The sequence below is a fragment of the Eretmochelys imbricata genome, chromosome 6, assembly GCF_965152235.1.
Source record: "Eretmochelys imbricata isolate rEreImb1 chromosome 6, rEreImb1.hap1, whole genome shotgun sequence".
NCBI classification, from domain to species: domain Eukaryota; kingdom Metazoa; phylum Chordata; order Testudines; family Cheloniidae; genus Eretmochelys; species Eretmochelys imbricata.
Window position 1 is genome coordinate 11352654 of NC_135577.1, and position 18326 is coordinate 11370979.

General features: G+C 46.8%; 1 protein-coding gene across 2 annotated transcripts in view; it reads left to right on the forward strand.

The window, feature by feature from the left end:
* Positions 1 to 18326, forward strand: part of KDM2A (lysine demethylase 2A) — an 83951-nt gene that overhangs the window by 39800 nt on the left and 25825 nt on the right. For both annotated transcript variants that reach the window (XM_077820814.1, XM_077820815.1), the window contains 8 exons: positions 169 to 215; positions 657 to 835; positions 2498 to 2604; positions 3799 to 3892; positions 7785 to 7938; positions 10778 to 10893; positions 11898 to 12024; positions 13204 to 13604. In XM_077820814.1, the coding sequence (XP_077676940.1) occupies positions 169 to 215; positions 657 to 835; positions 2498 to 2604; positions 3799 to 3892; positions 7785 to 7938; positions 10778 to 10893; positions 11898 to 12024; positions 13204 to 13604 (1225 nt within the window). The remainder of the gene's footprint in view (positions 1 to 168; positions 216 to 656; positions 836 to 2497; positions 2605 to 3798; positions 3893 to 7784; positions 7939 to 10777; positions 10894 to 11897; positions 12025 to 13203; positions 13605 to 18326) is intronic.

The window sequence follows — 18326 nt, forward strand, 5'->3', positions numbered from 1 at the left end:
CTGCCCTCAAAGAGGGAGGGGGAAGCATGTAGCGTTCTTTCGGGGAGAGGAGGGCAGTTGTGGAGGGATGGAGCCTTTGAGATGCCTATATGAAGCCAAGGGCTACAGGAGCGGGAGGGGTCTGTGGCAGAGACCCTAGTTTGTTTTAGTTAAGTGTCTGTCTTGCAGGATGCCAGATCCTGACTTCAGTGTGAATGACGTGCGACTGTATGTAGGTAAGTGTCTCTCCTGCTGCCTTGTGGCATGGTAGTAACTGTCCGTGGTGACTTTCAGAAGGGGTGGGGGGAGTAGTTCAGGCTGTTGAATCCATGAGCTACAACTTTATGGCTCCCTTAGCACATTGGTAGCTGAGCTCTAACAGCCCCTCCAGTCCAAATAATCAAGGATTTTTACTGCCTGAGAAGGAATCTAGTCTGTGACCAGGAGTAGCTGAGCCATGGGCTTTGTTCAGAAAACTCTAAACAGCTTCTGGTTGTCCTGGCGTGGATGAGGACAAGGGCCTAGGTACACTCCTGCAGGAGAGGGATTGGCCTTACACATAGATGGGTGGGGCTAACAAGTTCATCCCTCAGAAAGGGGTTGTCCTTTTGTGCCCTGGCTTGTCTGTCCTTAGTGGGCCCTTGTGCACAGCAGTGATGTCTGTTTTGCTCTGGCAGGGAGCCGGCGGATGGTGGATGTCATGGATGTGAACACGCAAAGGGACATTGAGATGTCCATGGCACAGTGGGCACGCTACTATGAGACCCCAGAGGAGGAGCGGGAGAAATTGTATAATGTCATCAGCTTGGAGTTCAGTCACACAAGGCTGGAGAACCTGGTGCAGAGACCTGCTACGGTCAGTAAAGTTGTCGTCTTCTCCCCCTTTTCCTTTCATCTTGGTAAAGGTAGAGCACTGAGCCTGGCCCCTCCGTACTGAAGAAGAGAGCAGCCAGAGGCCTCCCTATAATACTTATGGGGTCAGACAGGGTTGCTGCTGCTTCTCCAACCCCAAAGAGCAGCTGGAGCAATATATAAGTTTTGAGTGCCTGCGCCATTGCAGACCTTGCTAAACTGGTGAGAAGCGCAGAAAGGAATGGGTAGGCTGGTCTGTCAGAGGAGGCCACAGTAATCCTATTAAATCCTCAAGACAGTCATTGTGGAGGCAGAATTATTTAATGAGGCAGGTCGGGGACAAAGCCACAGTGAGGAGTGATGGCCTGCAGGTGAGAGAAATGTAAGCTGTTCCTAATGAGGACAAAAAGAAAAGGAGTACTTGTGGCCCCTTAGAGACTAATAAATATATTTGAACAAAACCTTTTGTGAGCTATAGCTCTCTTCATCGGATGCATTCTGATGAATGAGGACAATTAACTAGACAGCGGAGTAACCTGCTCTGCTGGAAGGGGTTCAAGTAGAGATACACGATTGAACACATCCAAGTCTGAATAAAGGGTAAATTTGGGCTAGTCCAAGTTTTAGTCCATGGACTGGGTCACTGACTCCCAACCTCATCCTGTTAAGCTGGTTCCACTGCCTGACAAGACTGTGGCTGTTTTCCAACCAGTGCCTGCTTCCGCGTTCAGTTGTGTGCACTGAATTGCTATGAAGCTTGGTAGAACCCCTTCCTGCATCTTGGGGGAAGCCTCAATCCCATTGTTAGTGAAAGCACAAGCAGCCAAATGGAAGGTGGGAATACCAGCAAAGCTGCAAAGTAATACTTTTGTTGCATGACATATGAAAATAACCCAGACAGGCAGCATCCCCTGTGTTCAGATTATTTATGCTGTTCTTAAACCTTCCATGTGCTTCAGAATCTTGTGTTACAAATGCACATTGCTATGTAGAGGTTGCAGTGGGGAGCAGGGGAGCTGGAGATTTCTGCAGCTTGGGTAAAGGTGTTGGGGGGTGGGGGTGTCTTGAGAAGGTGTGGAAAAACAGTTGGGAATGTGAGAGAAGCACACAAGCAGGATGTTATTAATATGATGGAGTAGTGAATTTTGACAACTAAATTAACTCTTAAACCTAAGAACAAGGTCCCATTGAGATAAATGCGGAGTGGTTCATACCTCAGCTATTGTCAGGTTCTCTGCAGACTCGGACACTGCTGTATTATGTACCCTTCATTCACATTTGGAAGGTTTCCTACGCAACCATAAGAATTACTGCAGTTTGTTTAAATAAGTTAGATTTCAGAGCACAGTTCTGTGGCAAGGGTGATCTACACACTGGATTCTGCAGAGTTGTGAAATGCATGAAATCCTGGATTCCAGTCCCAAGCCTGAAGTAGCAGTGCAGCAAAGTGGCTAGGAACTGTGACACCTGTTCATCCTTGTGACTGTGATCATACCTGGGAGGCAGTCTCGCTACAGCCATAGATAGTATTTCTACTTCAGTAGCCCTGTGTTTGTTACCTGGCCATTGCAGATTGGCCACAGGACCTCCTAGAAATACTCAAGCATATGAAGAGAGCCAGGGACCGTCTTACCGAGGCTTGGGCCTAATTCCTCTCTGGTTGCAGGTGGATTTGATCGACTGGGTCGACAACATGTGGCCAAGACACCTGAAGGAGAGTCAAACAGAGTCTACAAATGCCATTCTGGAGATGCAGTATCCCAAGGTGCAAAAGTAAGAGACCTCAGAAGCACAAGTACCTAGCTCCTTCTCCTTCTGGTGAATCTAGGGGGTGAGGCAATCATTCAAGGAAAACTGAATGTGGCAGGCAGCCTGGTATTGAGGAGAGATGCAGGAGTCTGTGTCCCCAGGTACTGTTTGCATATACCATTAAAATAGCAGAGCTGTTAACTCCTCCAGCCTTTGGGCAGTTGCACAAGTTCCTCTTTTTGTTGCATTTGGTAAAACTTGCATGGCTTGTCATTCTAATACAGCATGTTGAATTGGACAAGTTGCCAAGTATTTACTGTCCTGCCATAGCAAGCAAGACTAGGCAATGACAGACTTCAGTGATCTTTTAGAATCCCAGAGCTTTTAGGAAGATGAGGAGGGAAGCTCTTCCTTCTCCTGCCTGGGCTAAAGCTCCTCCTGTGTATTTCATTTCTTGATGTAAATTAACTCAACAGATTGCTGGCAATGGTAGGAATCACTGTAGTATTTGTCCCAGAGGTGGGCAAACTCCGGCCCATGGGCCTGTCCTGCCTGGCCCTTGAGCTCCCAGTTGTGGAGGCTAGACCCCGGCCCCTCCCCTGCTGTGTCCCCCCACCGCAGCCTCAGCTCGCTGTGCTGCCAGCATTCTGGCCCACCGCTCCTGCTGAGCACTGTTCCTGCCGCTCTGAGCGGCATGGTAAGGGGGGGGTTGGATAAGGGGCAGGGGGTTCCAGGCGGCAGTCGGGGGACAAGGAGTGGTTGGATGAGGTGGGGTGGTCAAGGGACGGGGAGCAGGGTGGGTTGAACAGGGAGTGGGGTCCCAGGGGGCAGTTAGGGGCAGGGGTCCCGGGAGGGGGTAGTCAGGGGACAAGGAGCTGTGGGGGCGGGTGGATGGATTAGGGGTTCTGAGGGGGGGGAAGTGGGAGGGGGCAGGCTGTTTGGGAGCCCAGCCTTCCCTACCCAGCCCCCCATACAGTTTCGCAACCCCGATGTGACCCTTCAGCCAAAAAGTTTGCCGACCCCTGATTTAGCCTCAACTGCTGCTCTGTCTGCATTTCCCTGGAGCCTAACGCTACTATTTGTCCCTTTGTCCACCCACCCGTATCTTGTCCCTTGAGTATGCTACAGCTGTTGGGGTTTCACAAGTGGCCGCTTTAAAACAGAGGTATGTGCTACCCACTTCCATCCTGCTCATCTCTTCTTCCTGTCTCCGGCTAGGTACTGTCTGATGAGTGTTAAGGGCTGCTACACAGATTTCCACGTGGACTTTGGCGGCACCTCTGTTTGGTACCACATCCACCGAGGGGGAAAGGTATGAGAGCAGCCCCTGTGGGGACTGCTAAAGATGTTTTATGTTGGTCTTTAAAAAGCAACCAGGGTAGAGCTAAACTTACAAAGCCATGTGCTTCAGGGGAGATCTGATCTCTAAACTGGGATGCTGTTCCAGGCTGGGTGTGACATAACGATCGGCGTTCGGGGACCAGCAGAAGAGACTATCTTGGGTTCCTAAAGACTAGCTGGAGTGCTTTCAAACCTGCAGCTGACTAAAGATCTTAAATTGCAAACAGGTACCCTTAAAGTAACACATGGGTTAAAAGTGTAAGGATCAGAGCTCAGGATGGGTGGTGATGGGTTTGAATATGAAACCCTTGAACTAGTATCCAACTCTGAGCTTCTCAGCTTTAGTTCATTTCTTATAACTGAACCCAACTCTGTCAAACTTCATCAAGCCTTGGATGGATTTGGATGCAAATTTCTGTGGCTCATCTCTGATTGGTTAGCATTAAGTCGCTCAACTTCGTATAATAGACTTCTCATGATTTACAGTTAAGGTTGTGGGATGTCTTTGAAAGCCTAATGTGACTTTCCACTGGTTTAGACTTCCGTGTAGTTCATATTTGTTGATTCTGTATTACAGTAGAACCTCAGAAGTTACAAACACCTTGGGAATGAAGGTTATCGTAACTCTGAAATGTTTGCAACTCTGTACAAAACATTATGGTCGTTTCTTCAAAAGTTTACAACTGAACATTGACTTAATACAGCTTTGAAACTTTACTATGCAAAAGAAGAATGTTGCTTTTAACCATCTTAATTTAAATAAAACAAGCACAAACAGTTTCCTTACCTTGTCAAAAAAATGTTTTACTTTCCCTTTATTTTTTTAGTAGTTTACATTTAACACAATGCTATATTAGCTTTTTCTTGTCTCTGCTGCTGCCTGATTGCATACTTTCGATTCCAAATGAGATGTATGGCTGACTCGTCAGTTCGTAACTATGGCGTTCGTAACTCTGAGGTTCTATTGTACTGTCTTTATTAACAAGAATGTTACCTTTTTGTAACACTTAAAGGTACAAGGCAACACAATAATAATGAAACTACCCAAGCATAATCTTCAAGGTATACTGTAAAGCATAAACAAACTTCAGTGCATAACATTTTATATGCATAAACTCAATGTTGAAAAGCCTTCCTGGGCTATTGATATCTGAAAGACCCTATAGGCATCACATGGACTCCTGCATATAAAACTACCTGGATTATTCAGGGGATTCTTCCATGTACAAACATCATTGTGTCTCATCCCTGGTCTATACTCCATCACAGAGGATCGGGTCTTTGGTAAAATGCACAGAGCTCTGACCACATAAACACCAGTCTCTAGAGGAATTGTAGGTCTGGAACCCCAGACTTAAGATATCTTCTGATGAAATCAGATACACCTGAAAGAGAGCTGGATCCCCCCAGCTCCTGGAGTCTCTTGCATAATGTGTTGTAAGCAGCCACAGATTTGCTACATCTTCCTAGCATGATAGATCTCCTTGCCTACTCATCTTGCATAAAAAGTGTTTTCAAATGTGTGGGGGTTTTTTTGTTTTTGTTTTTTTTTTGTCCTGAAACTGTACTTTGTCTTTGGCTTGGTTCAGGCCTGGCCTTAACCCTTAACATGTGTTAGCTTCTTGTGCTGAATCCTTGTGGGTTCATGTAGGAATTGTCACACTGGGGCAGACCCAGGATCCATCTGGCCCAGTACCCTGCCTGATACGTTAAATACCATGTTGTCCTGTCTACACTAGGACTTAAAACATGAAATAACAAAAGTGTAAGGACTGGAAGGGACCTTGATAGGTCATCTAGTCAAAGATTCTGCACTCAAGGCAGGACTAAATAATAACTAGACAGCTGTTTGTCAAACCTGTTCTTAAAAACCTCCAGTGACGGAGCTTCCAGAAGATTCCTAGGCAATTTTGTCCAGTGCTTAACTATCCTGACAGGAAGTATTTCCTAATGTGAAGCCTAAACCTCCCTTGCTGCAATTTAAGCCCATTCTCTGAGGTTAATGAGAACAATTTTTCACCCTCCTCCTTGTAACAAAGTTTTATATACTTGAAAACTGTTATGATGGTCCCTCCTCCATCTTCTCTTCACCTGACTGACTAAACCCAGGTTTTTCAATCTTTCCTCATGATTACTAGATCTTTAATAGTTTTTGTTGCTCTCCTTGGGAATTACTCTAATTTATCCATCTTTCCTGAAATGTGGCACCCAGAACTGGACGCTCTGTTCCAGTTGAGGCGTTACCAGTGCAGAGTAGAGTAGAAGAATTGTTCCTTGTGTCTTGCTTACAACAGTCCCGCAAGAATGATGTTCTTTTGCCAGTATAGCTTACTACATTCAGGGAATTTGGCATAGGCCAAGGGTGGGCGAACTTCTTGGCCTGAGGGCCACATCAGGGAATGGAAATTGTATGGCGGGCCATGAATGTTCACAAAATTGGGGTTGGGGTGCAGGAGGGGGTGAGGGCTCTGGGGTGGGGCTGGGGATGAGTTTGGGATGTAGAGGGTGCTCTGGGCTGGGATTGAGGAGTTCGGATGGCGGGAGGGGGATCAGGGCTGGGGCAGGGGTGCAGGAAGGGGTACAGGTTCCGGCTGGTGGTGTGGGCTCTGGGGTGGGGCTGGGGATGAGAGGTTTCGGGTGCAGGAGGGTGCTCTGGAGTGGGATTGAGGGGTTTGGAGTATGAGAGGGGGTCAGGGCTGGGGCGGGGGTTGTGGCGTGGGGAGAGTCTCAGGGGTGCAGGCTCAGAGCAGCGCTTACCTCAAGCGGCTCCCAGAAGCAGTGGCATGTCCCTTCCACAGCTCCTATGCGAAGGCATGCTGCTCCATCTGCAGGCACCGCCTCTGCAGCTCCCATTGGAGCACTGGAGGGGGCCATTGGAGCGCTTAGGAGCCAGAGTGGGACCATTCTGTGGCTTCCAGGAGCCTCATGGTGCAGCCCCCGACTCTGCACTCCAGCCGGAGCACCGGAGCAGGGCTAAGCCATGTGGTGCGGCTTGCGGGCCAGCTTAAAACCGCTCCAGCCCGTGGGCTGTAGTTTGCTCACCTTTTTTTTGCTGGTATAAGCGGTCTCTTCTGGGAATTTTTAATCCTTTCTAGTGTAGGCTAGGCCTCGGTGTCATGGATGCCAAAGATTTGTGATAGCTTTTTGTAAACACTATTTTAATTATGCACAACACTTTATGGAGTTTGACATGTACAGGAAGGGGAAGATCTTCTAACACCCAAGGCAGCTAAGGCATCCGTCTGCCACTGAAAGGTACACAACTTTCAGCTTGCTCTGTGTTAGAGGTGCACAAAAATCGGAGCCATTTTGGAAAAATTTCCCTGGAACCTAACGACTCCCCCCCATTTACATTAATTCTTATGGGGAAATTGGATTCGCTTAACATAGTTTCGCATAAAGTAGCATTTTTCAGGAATATAACTACAATGTTAAGTGAGGAGTTACTGTATTTCCATACTGTAGGGTACACAGAGGCTAATAAGAGAATAATCTTAGACATTTTCAATAGTAGAACTGCACGTCTGAAAACGTTGCTATATATCGTGTGTGTGTCTAAGGATCTAGAATTTCCAGTGGGTTTTGTATTTCTTGTCTCTTTGGTTTGCCTGTAAGGTGATAAGTTTCCACATACCCTGGATGATTGCAGTACTCAGTATGTCATTCTGACATTAAGTCTCTCTTGTTAGTTGCTGGTATCTCTAACAGAATATCTATTGATGGTTCTGTTAGAGCCATCCTTTATGGATCCTATTGTGGGTGGAAAGAGCTGGATGTATGATGCTTGAAAGGAATAATAGAAAAGGAGTGAAGAGGGTTTTGTCGACAACTGTTGAAGGATCTCTACCCAATGAACCTTGCAGATCTTCTGGCTGATCCCACCAACGCCCCAGAACCTGGAGCTCTACGAGAATTGGCTGCTGTCAGGGAAACAGGGGGACATCTTTCTTGGTGACAAAGTGTCAGACTGTCAACGAATTGAGCTCAAGCAGGGCTACACGTTCGTCATCCCCTCAGGTATAAGGGGCTGGGGGGGAGAACCCTGGAAGTGTGTGTTTGTCCTTGTCTTTGAAAGGAATATGTTCTGTGCTAGGAGTCAGGAAGTCTGAGGCAGTGCGGGAAAGAATCTCTGGGGGACACGCCCATAAAATTCGGGCAGTTCAGAGCAGGATGATTTCTCCTTGAATTTCCTGGATAGCAAGCCTCTGTGAGAGAGGAAAATATGATACGCTTCTGTTCTCTCTAGCATCTTTCATACAAACTCCCATAATGGATCACCACGTTAAATAGATACTAAATCTAAATAACAAAGCAGGGGTCAGTAATTAAGAGGCAGAGGAGAAAGATGTGTTCAGCTGAATATTTGAAATGAGCTGGATAAAGAGAGGCTCTTTCAGACGGCAGAAGTTGAAGAGAAGGTGCTTGGTGGGAACTATTGGAGGTGCAAAATGGAAGCTTGTCCTGATAGAGGAAGCAAGGTAGGGTAGTAGGGAAGAGGGTGTGTGGTTGGTTATAACAACTCCGTGGACATTCCTAAAATAAGGACAGTTTTGACCTGTGTCCTGTAACAAAAGGTGGGGGGAGGAGAGTGCATGTATTTAGGAAATGAGTAATGTGACTGCACTGCTTTGTGTGTGAGAAGGTGGCAGCAGCATCTGGCAGATGCTGGAATCTGGAGAGCTGGAAGCATCAAGATGGGAGTTGCAGGAGTGAAGGTCAGAGGATCTTGAGACTTTGAGGGCTAACTGTATAGTGACTTGTAGAACAAACATGTGGCAAAAGGGAGTTCATAGCCAAGGATGGTTCAAGGGCAAGGAACTGTGGAAGCATTTGGGAGCTCCAAACAGATGAGAAGGTAAATGAGAAGTGGCTTTTGAGTTTGGTCCATCTGTCCAAGAGAAACCCTTCTGTCCTTTGAGACGTTGGGACCTTCAGCTAAAGGGAGCTGAATCAAAGTTTAAGGCTGACTTTGCCAAGGCATGCAGAGGGTAAATAGAAAGGTGTCAAGAGTTCTTAAACATACTGCTGAGTACGATCCAAGTAAGTGTTAGAGAAGGTGAAGATGAGAACTCAGAGAAAAGGTAGACAAAGCAGAAAGATGAGTTGATCCTTGTGGAAATCTATAGATCTGAACACTTCTCTTTAAGACTCTTGATGATTTGAGTCGGGTATGCCTTGAAAATTAACAGTCAACTGGGCTGTGCTGGCAAATGGAATGGTCTACTGGAAATCAAAGCTTGTTTGAGCAAGAGAGCTTTCTCAAGAGCTGGTCCAAGGCTATGGAACTGCTACAGGATCTGCAGGCCACTATTCTGTCCCAAATGCTAGGCACACACTAGCCTGCCTTCACTAATAAAAGCATATAAATTACCATATGCAGCTTCTTCCTTGGGCAAGGAATGGAGAATACCATGTCAGGATTTTTCAACTGTGCTCATAATGCCTAGCATCTAAGTTGCCTCAGAGGGCTCTTGTTGCAGTGAAATTTGTTGCTGAAATTTGCCACAGGCATGGTTTGTAAGAGGTGGTTGGAGAGATGAGGAAAGCTAACATCTCTTCAGTGAAAGCAAAGATTACAAATAAGTAGCAATTGAGAGAGGTTTTTAAAGCAGAGAACAGATCGGAAAGATACCTGAATAAAAGAGCTGAATAAAAGTGTGGTAGGAATATGGGGTGTTAGGGACAAATGTTGCAGAGGTGGCTTTTCTAAGAGATTGGGGTGATAGGAAGGTAGGGGGAAAGAAGGAGATGGTATCAGTGGGGCTGGAGGTAGATACTTCCCTGAACCATGGCTGCCGTAGCTTTGAAGGAAGTAAATTCCTCCCTGCTGGTTGTGGGAAGGCTTCAGCAAGGAGAGAGAGCTGTGAGAGTGAAGAGTACTAATGGTATGAAAGAGAGAGAATTACATGCACCTTTGGAAAGAATGGGAGGATCAGGAATTAGACCACTGTTTAGAAGGCGTCGCTACCGAGCATATCTGTGCATTCTAGACCTTCTGGTTTAGTAAACAGTGCATAGTCCATCTCTTCTTTTTCTCAAGGCACTGACCTGTTTGACTAGGGTCTATTATAGCTGGCCTGCATACAAAACAGAGAATTGCAAACTTTCACTGGAACGAATTGGTTAAAGGCAGCTATTGAGCTATCCAAGCCGAGGGAACCCATGACCAAGATCACATCCTACTGGAGAATCTAGTGTGATCAGAAACACTTCAATTTCTGGATGGGTGAGGTAGACTGCCTGCTATTTCTTTGAGACCACAAGTGTGCTAGGTTCCACGCAGATACAGACAGGCTCTGCCCCAAAGAGTTTAATGTGACTAACAATCAAAGGAAGAAGTAGAAAAGGGAGAGAAGGTGCTGCTGGAGGTAAGGGAGTGAGTGACAAATGAGAATTTTCAGACATACATGAGTGGGAGTGGCTGGAGCAGCTAAGATTGGGATTAGCACTGCAAGGCACACACTGTCCACATCCTTCCAGGGGCTGGGATCAGCCAGCTGGATTCAGAGTTGGAGGGGTATTTTAAATTAATGTGGTCTGTGAGGATGCTTCAACCATGCATTTGTTAGACAGAGTTAGTCTATGAACTCTCCAGTTCATAGAATCATAGAAGATTAGGATTGGAAGAGACCATGGGAGGTCATCTAATCCAACCCCCTGCTCAAAGCAGGAACAACCCCAACTAAATCATCCCAGCCAGGGCTTTGTCAAGATGGGCCTTAAAAACCTCACCACTCCCCTTGGTAATCCATTCCAGTGTTTCACCACCCTCCTAGTGAAATAGTTTTTCCTAATATCCAAGTTAGACCTCCCCCACTGCAACTTGGGATCATCGCTTACTGTCTTACTCTGACAGGTTGGATCCATGCTGTGTATACTCCCACTGACACTTTGGTTTTCGGGGGCAATTTCCTGCACAGCTTCAACATCCCCATGCAGCTACGGATCTACAACATTGAAGACCGCACAAGGGTAAGGAACATAGGAGGGCCTGAAGGCGACCTCTGAATCAGAGACCCTCCCTCAGCACAAGGGAACAAATACAGGCTACCGAGCTTCCAAAAGGATCTGTCTCCAGCTTACTGTGTCTAAGAAAATGGGAAGACTGGCTGGTTTGGGGCTGGGGGAGGATGGGGTATGGGGTATTAACTTCTAGGGCACTGGTTCTAATCCAGCTCCAGGTTGGGGAGAACCAGGGGGAGAAGGGAATTGGGTACAGTGAATCTGAGTGGGGCTATCCAAGCCCTTCTTTGTAGGAAAAGGAAGATTACTTGTCACTGGAGTCGCCCAAATGTGGTGCTTCTGCATTTTCATTTTCCTTCCTCTGCTGCTTTGGAGTCTTATGCTAAGTTTTGACCAGCAGAGAGAGTTATTGTGGCCAAAGGCCTCTTGTGACCTTGAGTGAGAGTGCTTGGATCTGCAGGCTGATGCATCCCCACCAGTTAACTGCTGTGAACTGAGTTCAGGACTTGCCAAGTGTAGCACACAGCTCCTAACATGAAGCTGCAAAAGCACTACGCAGACTCTTATTGGCAATAGCCTTCCCTTCTCTTAAGCATCCTTCAGAACATGTAACTTACGTTAGATTTTAGCTTGAGGTCAAAGTGTGGTACTCGCAGCTAAGGTGTTGTGTAGCGTGCTTGTCTTGCTACTATCCCTGCAACAATGGGGGAGGGTTTGTTCGATGTTAAATGTAGCACAGATCTGTGACCCTAAACAAGAATAAAATGTTAATGGCCTGGGAGTGAGGTATGCCTGCACTGCCTGTGGGCAGTTTCCTGCAGTGAGATAAAATGTCAGGATGCTGAAAGCACTCCCTGTATATGCTGTTCCATGTACCTGCAATTCCCAACCCTCACAAGAGGCTCACTCTGGGACCAAGATAGCTGTGCTTGGAGTGTTGTCACTGTGCTTTCCTTTTGAGTGTAGCTGATCTCTTCCCTTGGCTCTGTCTTGCCTCTTTCACCCCATGACAGGTCCCAAATAAGTTTCGCTACCCCTTCTACTATGAGATGTGTTGGTATGTGCTGGAACGCTATGTTTACTGCATCACCAGTCACTCCCACCTGACCAAGGACTTCCAGAAGGAATCACTCAGCATGGGTAAGAGCAACTGCTTGGCCCCCATCTCCTCCTTGTCATACTGAAGGAGTTTCTTCCAGTTCCCTCACTGCCAATACAGCAGGGCAGGGGGGCATTCAGGAGGTTCACTTCCTTAAATTTCACACTTCCTGTCTTTCCTGTTAGTCATGTTTAAGGGAATCCGCAGGGAGAGGGCAAACAGGATCAATGAGTCAAAAGCTGCAGTTTGTCCTGGAGCTTTCCTTTACCCCCATGAAGTGCTAGGCCAGCCATCTCTGCTCGAAAGGGCTGCAGATAATCTAGCCCAAGTTGTCCCCCTGTACGTGCCCAGTTAGTGATGTGCAGCCTCTAGTGAATGGCGAAGGGGCGATGTAGTCCCTGCTGCTATGTTCATGGGCCGGCTCCAGCTGATGGGGAAAATGTTTCCTGTGGCCTAGAACCTCGTGTGCTAGATTAAGTTGCTGTGTCTGTGGGTTTTTATATTGAGGGTTGCAGGGGCCTCTTGCAACATAGCAGGAGCCAGGAATCCAATAGAGGGTGATGTATGAGACCTTGCTCTCAAAAGGGATCCGAAAATCATTTGCAGGATGCCCTCTCATCACACCTGTAGCATTTCCAGGGCTAGAACTTCTACCCAAAGGGCTCCAGCAAAGGCAAAGCCCTGTGACTCCTCTTTCCCCTGCAAATTTCAGAACATTTTCTTTAGTAGCTTAAGATGGTCAGTTCAGGGCAGCCTGCTGCTCTCAAACTCCTGTTCTTCTACAGTGTGGCTCCATATCCATTTGATCAGCTTCCCCCAGCAGTGGAGTGTGGTGAAATAATGAACAGAGGTGGTGTTAATGGGACAGCTATAGGAGCAGCAGCATCCACAGCCCTTCTCCTCTCTCAGCCTTGGTGGGGAGGGGTGCTTTACATTTGGCACTCATTGGAAATCAGGCTACTCTTCTGCCACTCTCGCACAGTGGTCACTCTAGATCAGCCCCACTGGTGTATCCATTCAGTGTCTTGCTCTGTCCAGCTGCTTGTTTTCCTGGCTTTACATGCCGTTCTCTCTGGTGGTTGAGGGAGATGCCTTCCTGTCTCCTTCAGATGATTAGCCTGAAAACCCTCAATCTCCTGTAAGCAGTCCGCTTGGCAGGCCTGCTATTCTGCTCCTCTCATTCTCTCTCTCTCTAATCTTTCCTCTCACCCTCGTGGCAGATATGGAGTTGAGCTGCTTGGAGCCGGGGAACATGGATGAAGAGGACGATGCAGCAGGGAGGGACCCCAGGCGCCCAGTCACCAGACGATCAATTCTCACAAGCCCTGTAGCTAACGGTGCCAACCTAGACTATGATGATCTAAGCAGAGGCTGCAGGAGCCTGCCAGGCCTCAAGAGAACTCTGTCTATGGACTCCTCTGACTCCAGCCGGGGCTCCCACAATGGTCAGGCCTGGGATCCCCATGGCAGCAGTCCTTTCAAGTACAGGAAGGTGCATCTGACCCAGTTTGAACTGGAAGGTCTACGCTGCCTGGTGGACAAGCTGGAGTCGCTGCCTCTGCACAAGAAATGTGTCCCCACGGGCATAGAGGATGAGGACGCCCTCATTGCTGACGTTAAGGTATGTAGAAGCTGAGAACCTCTGCTTCACAGAGTCCCATATCCCTGCCTGCCATTGTCCGTATACAAAAGCAAGGAATGCCAGGATGCTCCTGGCTTGCTGGGGGCAGTGCAAGAGAGGCTCAGGGAGGAATTCCTCCTGCAGCTGATGAGCTTGTGCCTGAAACCATGAGGTCTGGCTACGTGATCTAAGCTGGCACATAGTAATCAATGGTTATAAAACTACATCTTCCATTACTGAGTCCACTCCGTCTTGGTGACATTCTGGGAGAGGTGCCCCAAAGGCTCATTTAGTTCTAAATGTGCTACCTCTAACTTGGTGCCCCCCTTTTCCAATGGGGACTGATGGTTTTTACTCATATTTCAAAGATAAAATGCAGGTATTCAATCTACCAAATGATGTTTAGAGGGGATCTGGGCCCAAAGGGGAAAACTGAACCCAACCTAATTTTGATTCCTTTAGGGGTGTAAAGATGCCAGTGTGACTAACTATCTCTACCAAGGCAGTATTTTCTGGTGCCGTCATGGACACGAGTTCTGAAAATCATCTTAGGACCCATTTGGTTCATTTTCAGGTGACACTGCAAGATTGTTCATGGCACAATGTATTCTCCATACTAGCCTTAATCCTCCTTAGTGGTCATCAGAACAATCTCCTCCGTTCCTCACTGCCCATTACAGATGGACTTGGTTGTATTTTTGTTTGGTTGTTTGCCCAGGATATATGATCTCTTGCAGGTTTCGCTAGGTGGGTTATTATATGCATGTTTCTCCTTTTCACCCTGTATCCCACCATGCTTTGCAATAGGTAGGCCTATGAAGATGGTCACCATGAGCCAGGTCTCTAACCCTTGCATTACTGAAAGAAGAAGGGAATTCCAGCCCACCCTTTTCTGAAAATATCAGCTTTGAATCCTAAAACCAAGGTTAGAAGGCTGGGTTTCTGTCCCACCCTTCCTCATTGTCCACTCCTATGTTATGCTCTCTGTCCCTTCTGAAGCAGATAGAGACACAAACTTAGCCTTATCTCTCCACAGGTAGCACTGTCAGCCTTCTAGCCAAGCTTTGCCCATACTCCCACCATCAGCACAAGTATGATTCCCACCCATTCCTTCTTTACTAAATTTAGAAAAAACATGGTCCTTCCAGTTTGGGGAGGTGAGCCAAGGCTGTGGTTTATGGTAGTTAGCTAGTGGAGAGGTGTCTGCATAGAAGAGTGTACCGTTGGATGGTTTAACTTTATTTTGCTTTTGTGGCTTTGTCATTTATGTTGTCGCAACCTTAACCGATACATAGTATAGTGTTGTGTGATATAAGAATTGTGAAAGCAGTGTGTCTGCACTCTTGACCTGAATAAGGGATTTGCTGTGTATCCTTACCATCTGAATATCAGGAGTGCTGCCTTTAGATCCTCTCACAGATTGCACCAGTTGATGTTGCATCTTGTGAATTACATGGCATACCAGGCACATTCTAAATGTCAGTTAATGGACGCTCCAGACGGAGCATAGGAACTTCTTGGCCACTTTTCTAGGTTTTTAAATCCACAAAACAACGTGGTCGATCATGCCTTGCAGATCAACAGAAAGGACTGCAGGTGAAAAGGAGTATCGACTGGCCAGACCATTCAATAGAACTCCTGAACCAATTGTGAAGTTCCACAGAGTTCCTACCTCTTGTGAAAGAACCTCTTTGAAATGTGCATATAAACTCAATCCATAATTTCAAGACTTTTTCTCCACAGCCACGAGGGTTAGAAACTTGTTCAAATGAAAGCTTTGATTCTGGAGCAACTACTTGTCATCAAAAATATTAATCAACAAACATCATGCTTTTTTTGCCTCTATCTTCACTAACAAGGTCAGCTCCCAGACTGCTGCGCTGGGCATCACAACATGGGGAATAGATGGCCAGCCCTCTGTGGAGAAAGAGGTGGTTAGGGACTATTTAGAAAAGCTGGACGTGCACAAGTCCATGGGGCCGGACGAGCTGCATCCGAGAGTGCTAAAGGAACTGGCAGCTGTGATTGCAGAGCCATTGGCCATTATCTTTGAAAACTCGTGGCGAACGGGGGAAGTCCCGGATGACTGGAAAAAGGCTAATGTAGTGCCAATCTTTAAAAAAGGGAAGAAGGAGGATCCAGGGAACTACAGGCCAGTCAGCCTCACCTCAGTCCCCAGAAAAATCATGGAGCAGGTCCTCAAAGAATCAATCCTGAAGCACTTACATGAGAGGAAAGTGATCAGGAACAGTCAGCATGGATTCACCAAGGGAAGGTCATGCCTGACTAATCTAATTGCCTTCTCTGATGAGATTACTGGTTCTGTGGATGAAGGGAAAGCAGTGGATATATTGTATCTTGACTTTAGCAAAGCTTTTGACACGGTCTCCCACAGTATTCTTGTCAGCAAGTTAAAGTAGTACGGGCTGGATGAATGCACTATAAGGTGGGTAGAAAGTTGGCTAGATTGTCGGGCTCAACGGGTAGTGATCAATGGCTCCATGTCTAGTTGGCAGCCGGTGTCAAGTGGAGTGCCCCAGGGGTCGGTCCTGGGGCCAGTTCTGTTCAATATCTTCATAAATGATCTGGAGGATGGTGTGGATTGCACTCTCAGCAAATTTGCGGAAGATACTAAACTGGGAGGAGTGGTAGATACGCTGGAGGGCAGGGATAGGATACAGAGGGACCTAGACAAATTGGAGGCTTGGGCCAAAAGAAATCTGATGAGGTTCAATAAGGATAAGTGCAGGGTCCTGCACTTAGGACGGAAGAACCCAATGCACAGCTACAGACTAGGGACTGAATGGCTAGGCAGCAGTTCTGCGGAAAAGGACCTAGGGGTGACAGTGGACGAGAAGCTGGATATGAGTCAGCAGTGTGCCCTTGTTGCCAAGAAGGCCAATGGCATTTTGGGAAGTATAAGTAGGGGCATAGCGAGCAGATTGAGGGACGTGATCGTCCCCCTCTATTCGACATTGGTGAAGCCTCATCTGGAGTACTGTGTCCAGTTTTGGGCCCCACACTACAAGAAGGATGTGGATAAATTGGAGAGAGACCAGCGAAGGGCAACAAAAATGATTAGGGGTCTGGAACACATGACTTATGAGGAGAGGCTGAGGGAACTGGGATTGTTTAGTCTGCGGAAGAGAAGAATGAGGGGGGATTTGATAGCTGCTTTCAACTACCTGAGAGGTGGTTCCAGAGAGGATGGTTCTAGACTATTCTCAGTGGCAGAAGAGGACAGGACAAGGAGCAATGGTCTCAAGTTGCAGTGGGGGAGGTTTAGTTTGGATATTAGGAAAAACTTTTTCACTAGGAGGGTGGTGAAACACTGGAATGCGTTACCTAGGGAGGTGGTAGAATCTCCTTCCTTAGAAGTTTTTAAGGTCAGGCTTGACAAAGCCCTGGCTGGGATGATTTAATTGGGGATGGGTCCTGCTTTTGAGCAGGGGGTTGGACTAGATGACCTTCAGGGGTCCCTTCCAACCCTGATATTCTGTGATTCTATCATGGAGGAAAAAACAGCTCAGATGAATATTGTTAAATCAAAATAACAAACTAATAAACTTTAAAGTCAGCTTTCCCTTAGATGCACTTAAAATCTACAAGGTAAATCATCTTTTAATCTTAAACGAGTAAATTTTTACCAAAAGCTTGAGACTTGAATAAAGTTAAAGGGACCATTTTTAACAAATTATAATTAAATCTTTTGATCAATTTGGTAGAATCCTCAACATTAAATCTTCACTCTCAGATTATGTGCTGAGAACTTGGACGAGAGACGCTCCATTCTTTATGGAAAACAAAGGGGTTTTACCTTATGTAGCAAAATTGAACCAAACCTTAACTTTGGAGCTGCTGTCGATGCCTCCATAATTCAATACATGGCATAAAGGATGAATGAGACTTGGATAACTGTGTTTAATTTGCAAATATTGGAATCATAGAATCATAGAATATCAGGGTTGGAAGGGACCTCAGGAGGTCATCTAGTCCAACCCCCTGAGCCCGACAATCTAGCCAACTTTCTACCCACCTTATAGTGCATTCATCCAGCCCGTACTACTTTAACTTGCTGACAAGAATACTGTGGGAGACCGTGTCAAAAGCTTTGCTAAAGTCAAGATACAATACATCCACTGCTTTCCCTTCATCCACAGAACCAGTAATCTCATCATAGAAGGCGATTAGATTAGTCAGGCATGACCTTCCCTTGGTGAATCCATGCTGACTGTTCCTGATCACTTTCCTCTCATGTAAGTGCTTCAGGATTGATTCTTTGAGGACCTGCTCCATGATTTTTCTGGGGACTGAGGTGAGGCTGACTGGCCTGTAGTTCCCAGGATCATCCTCCTTCCCTTTTTTAAAGATTGGCACTACATTAGCCTTTTTCCAGTCATCCGGGACTTCCCCCGTTCACCACGAGTTTTCAAAGATAATGGCCAATGGCTCTGCAATCACAGCTGCCAGTTCCTTTAGCACTCTCGGATGCAACTCATCCGGCCCCATGGACTTGTGCACGTCCAGCTTTTCTAAATAGTCCCTAACCACCTCTTTCTCCACAGAGGGCTGACCATTTATTCCCCATGTTGTGATGCCCAGCGCAGCAGTCTGGGAGCTGACCTTATTCGTGAAGACAGAGGCAAAAAAAGCATTGAGTACATTAGCTTTTTCCACATCCTCTGTCACTAGGTTGCCTCCCTCATTCAGTAAGGGGCCTGA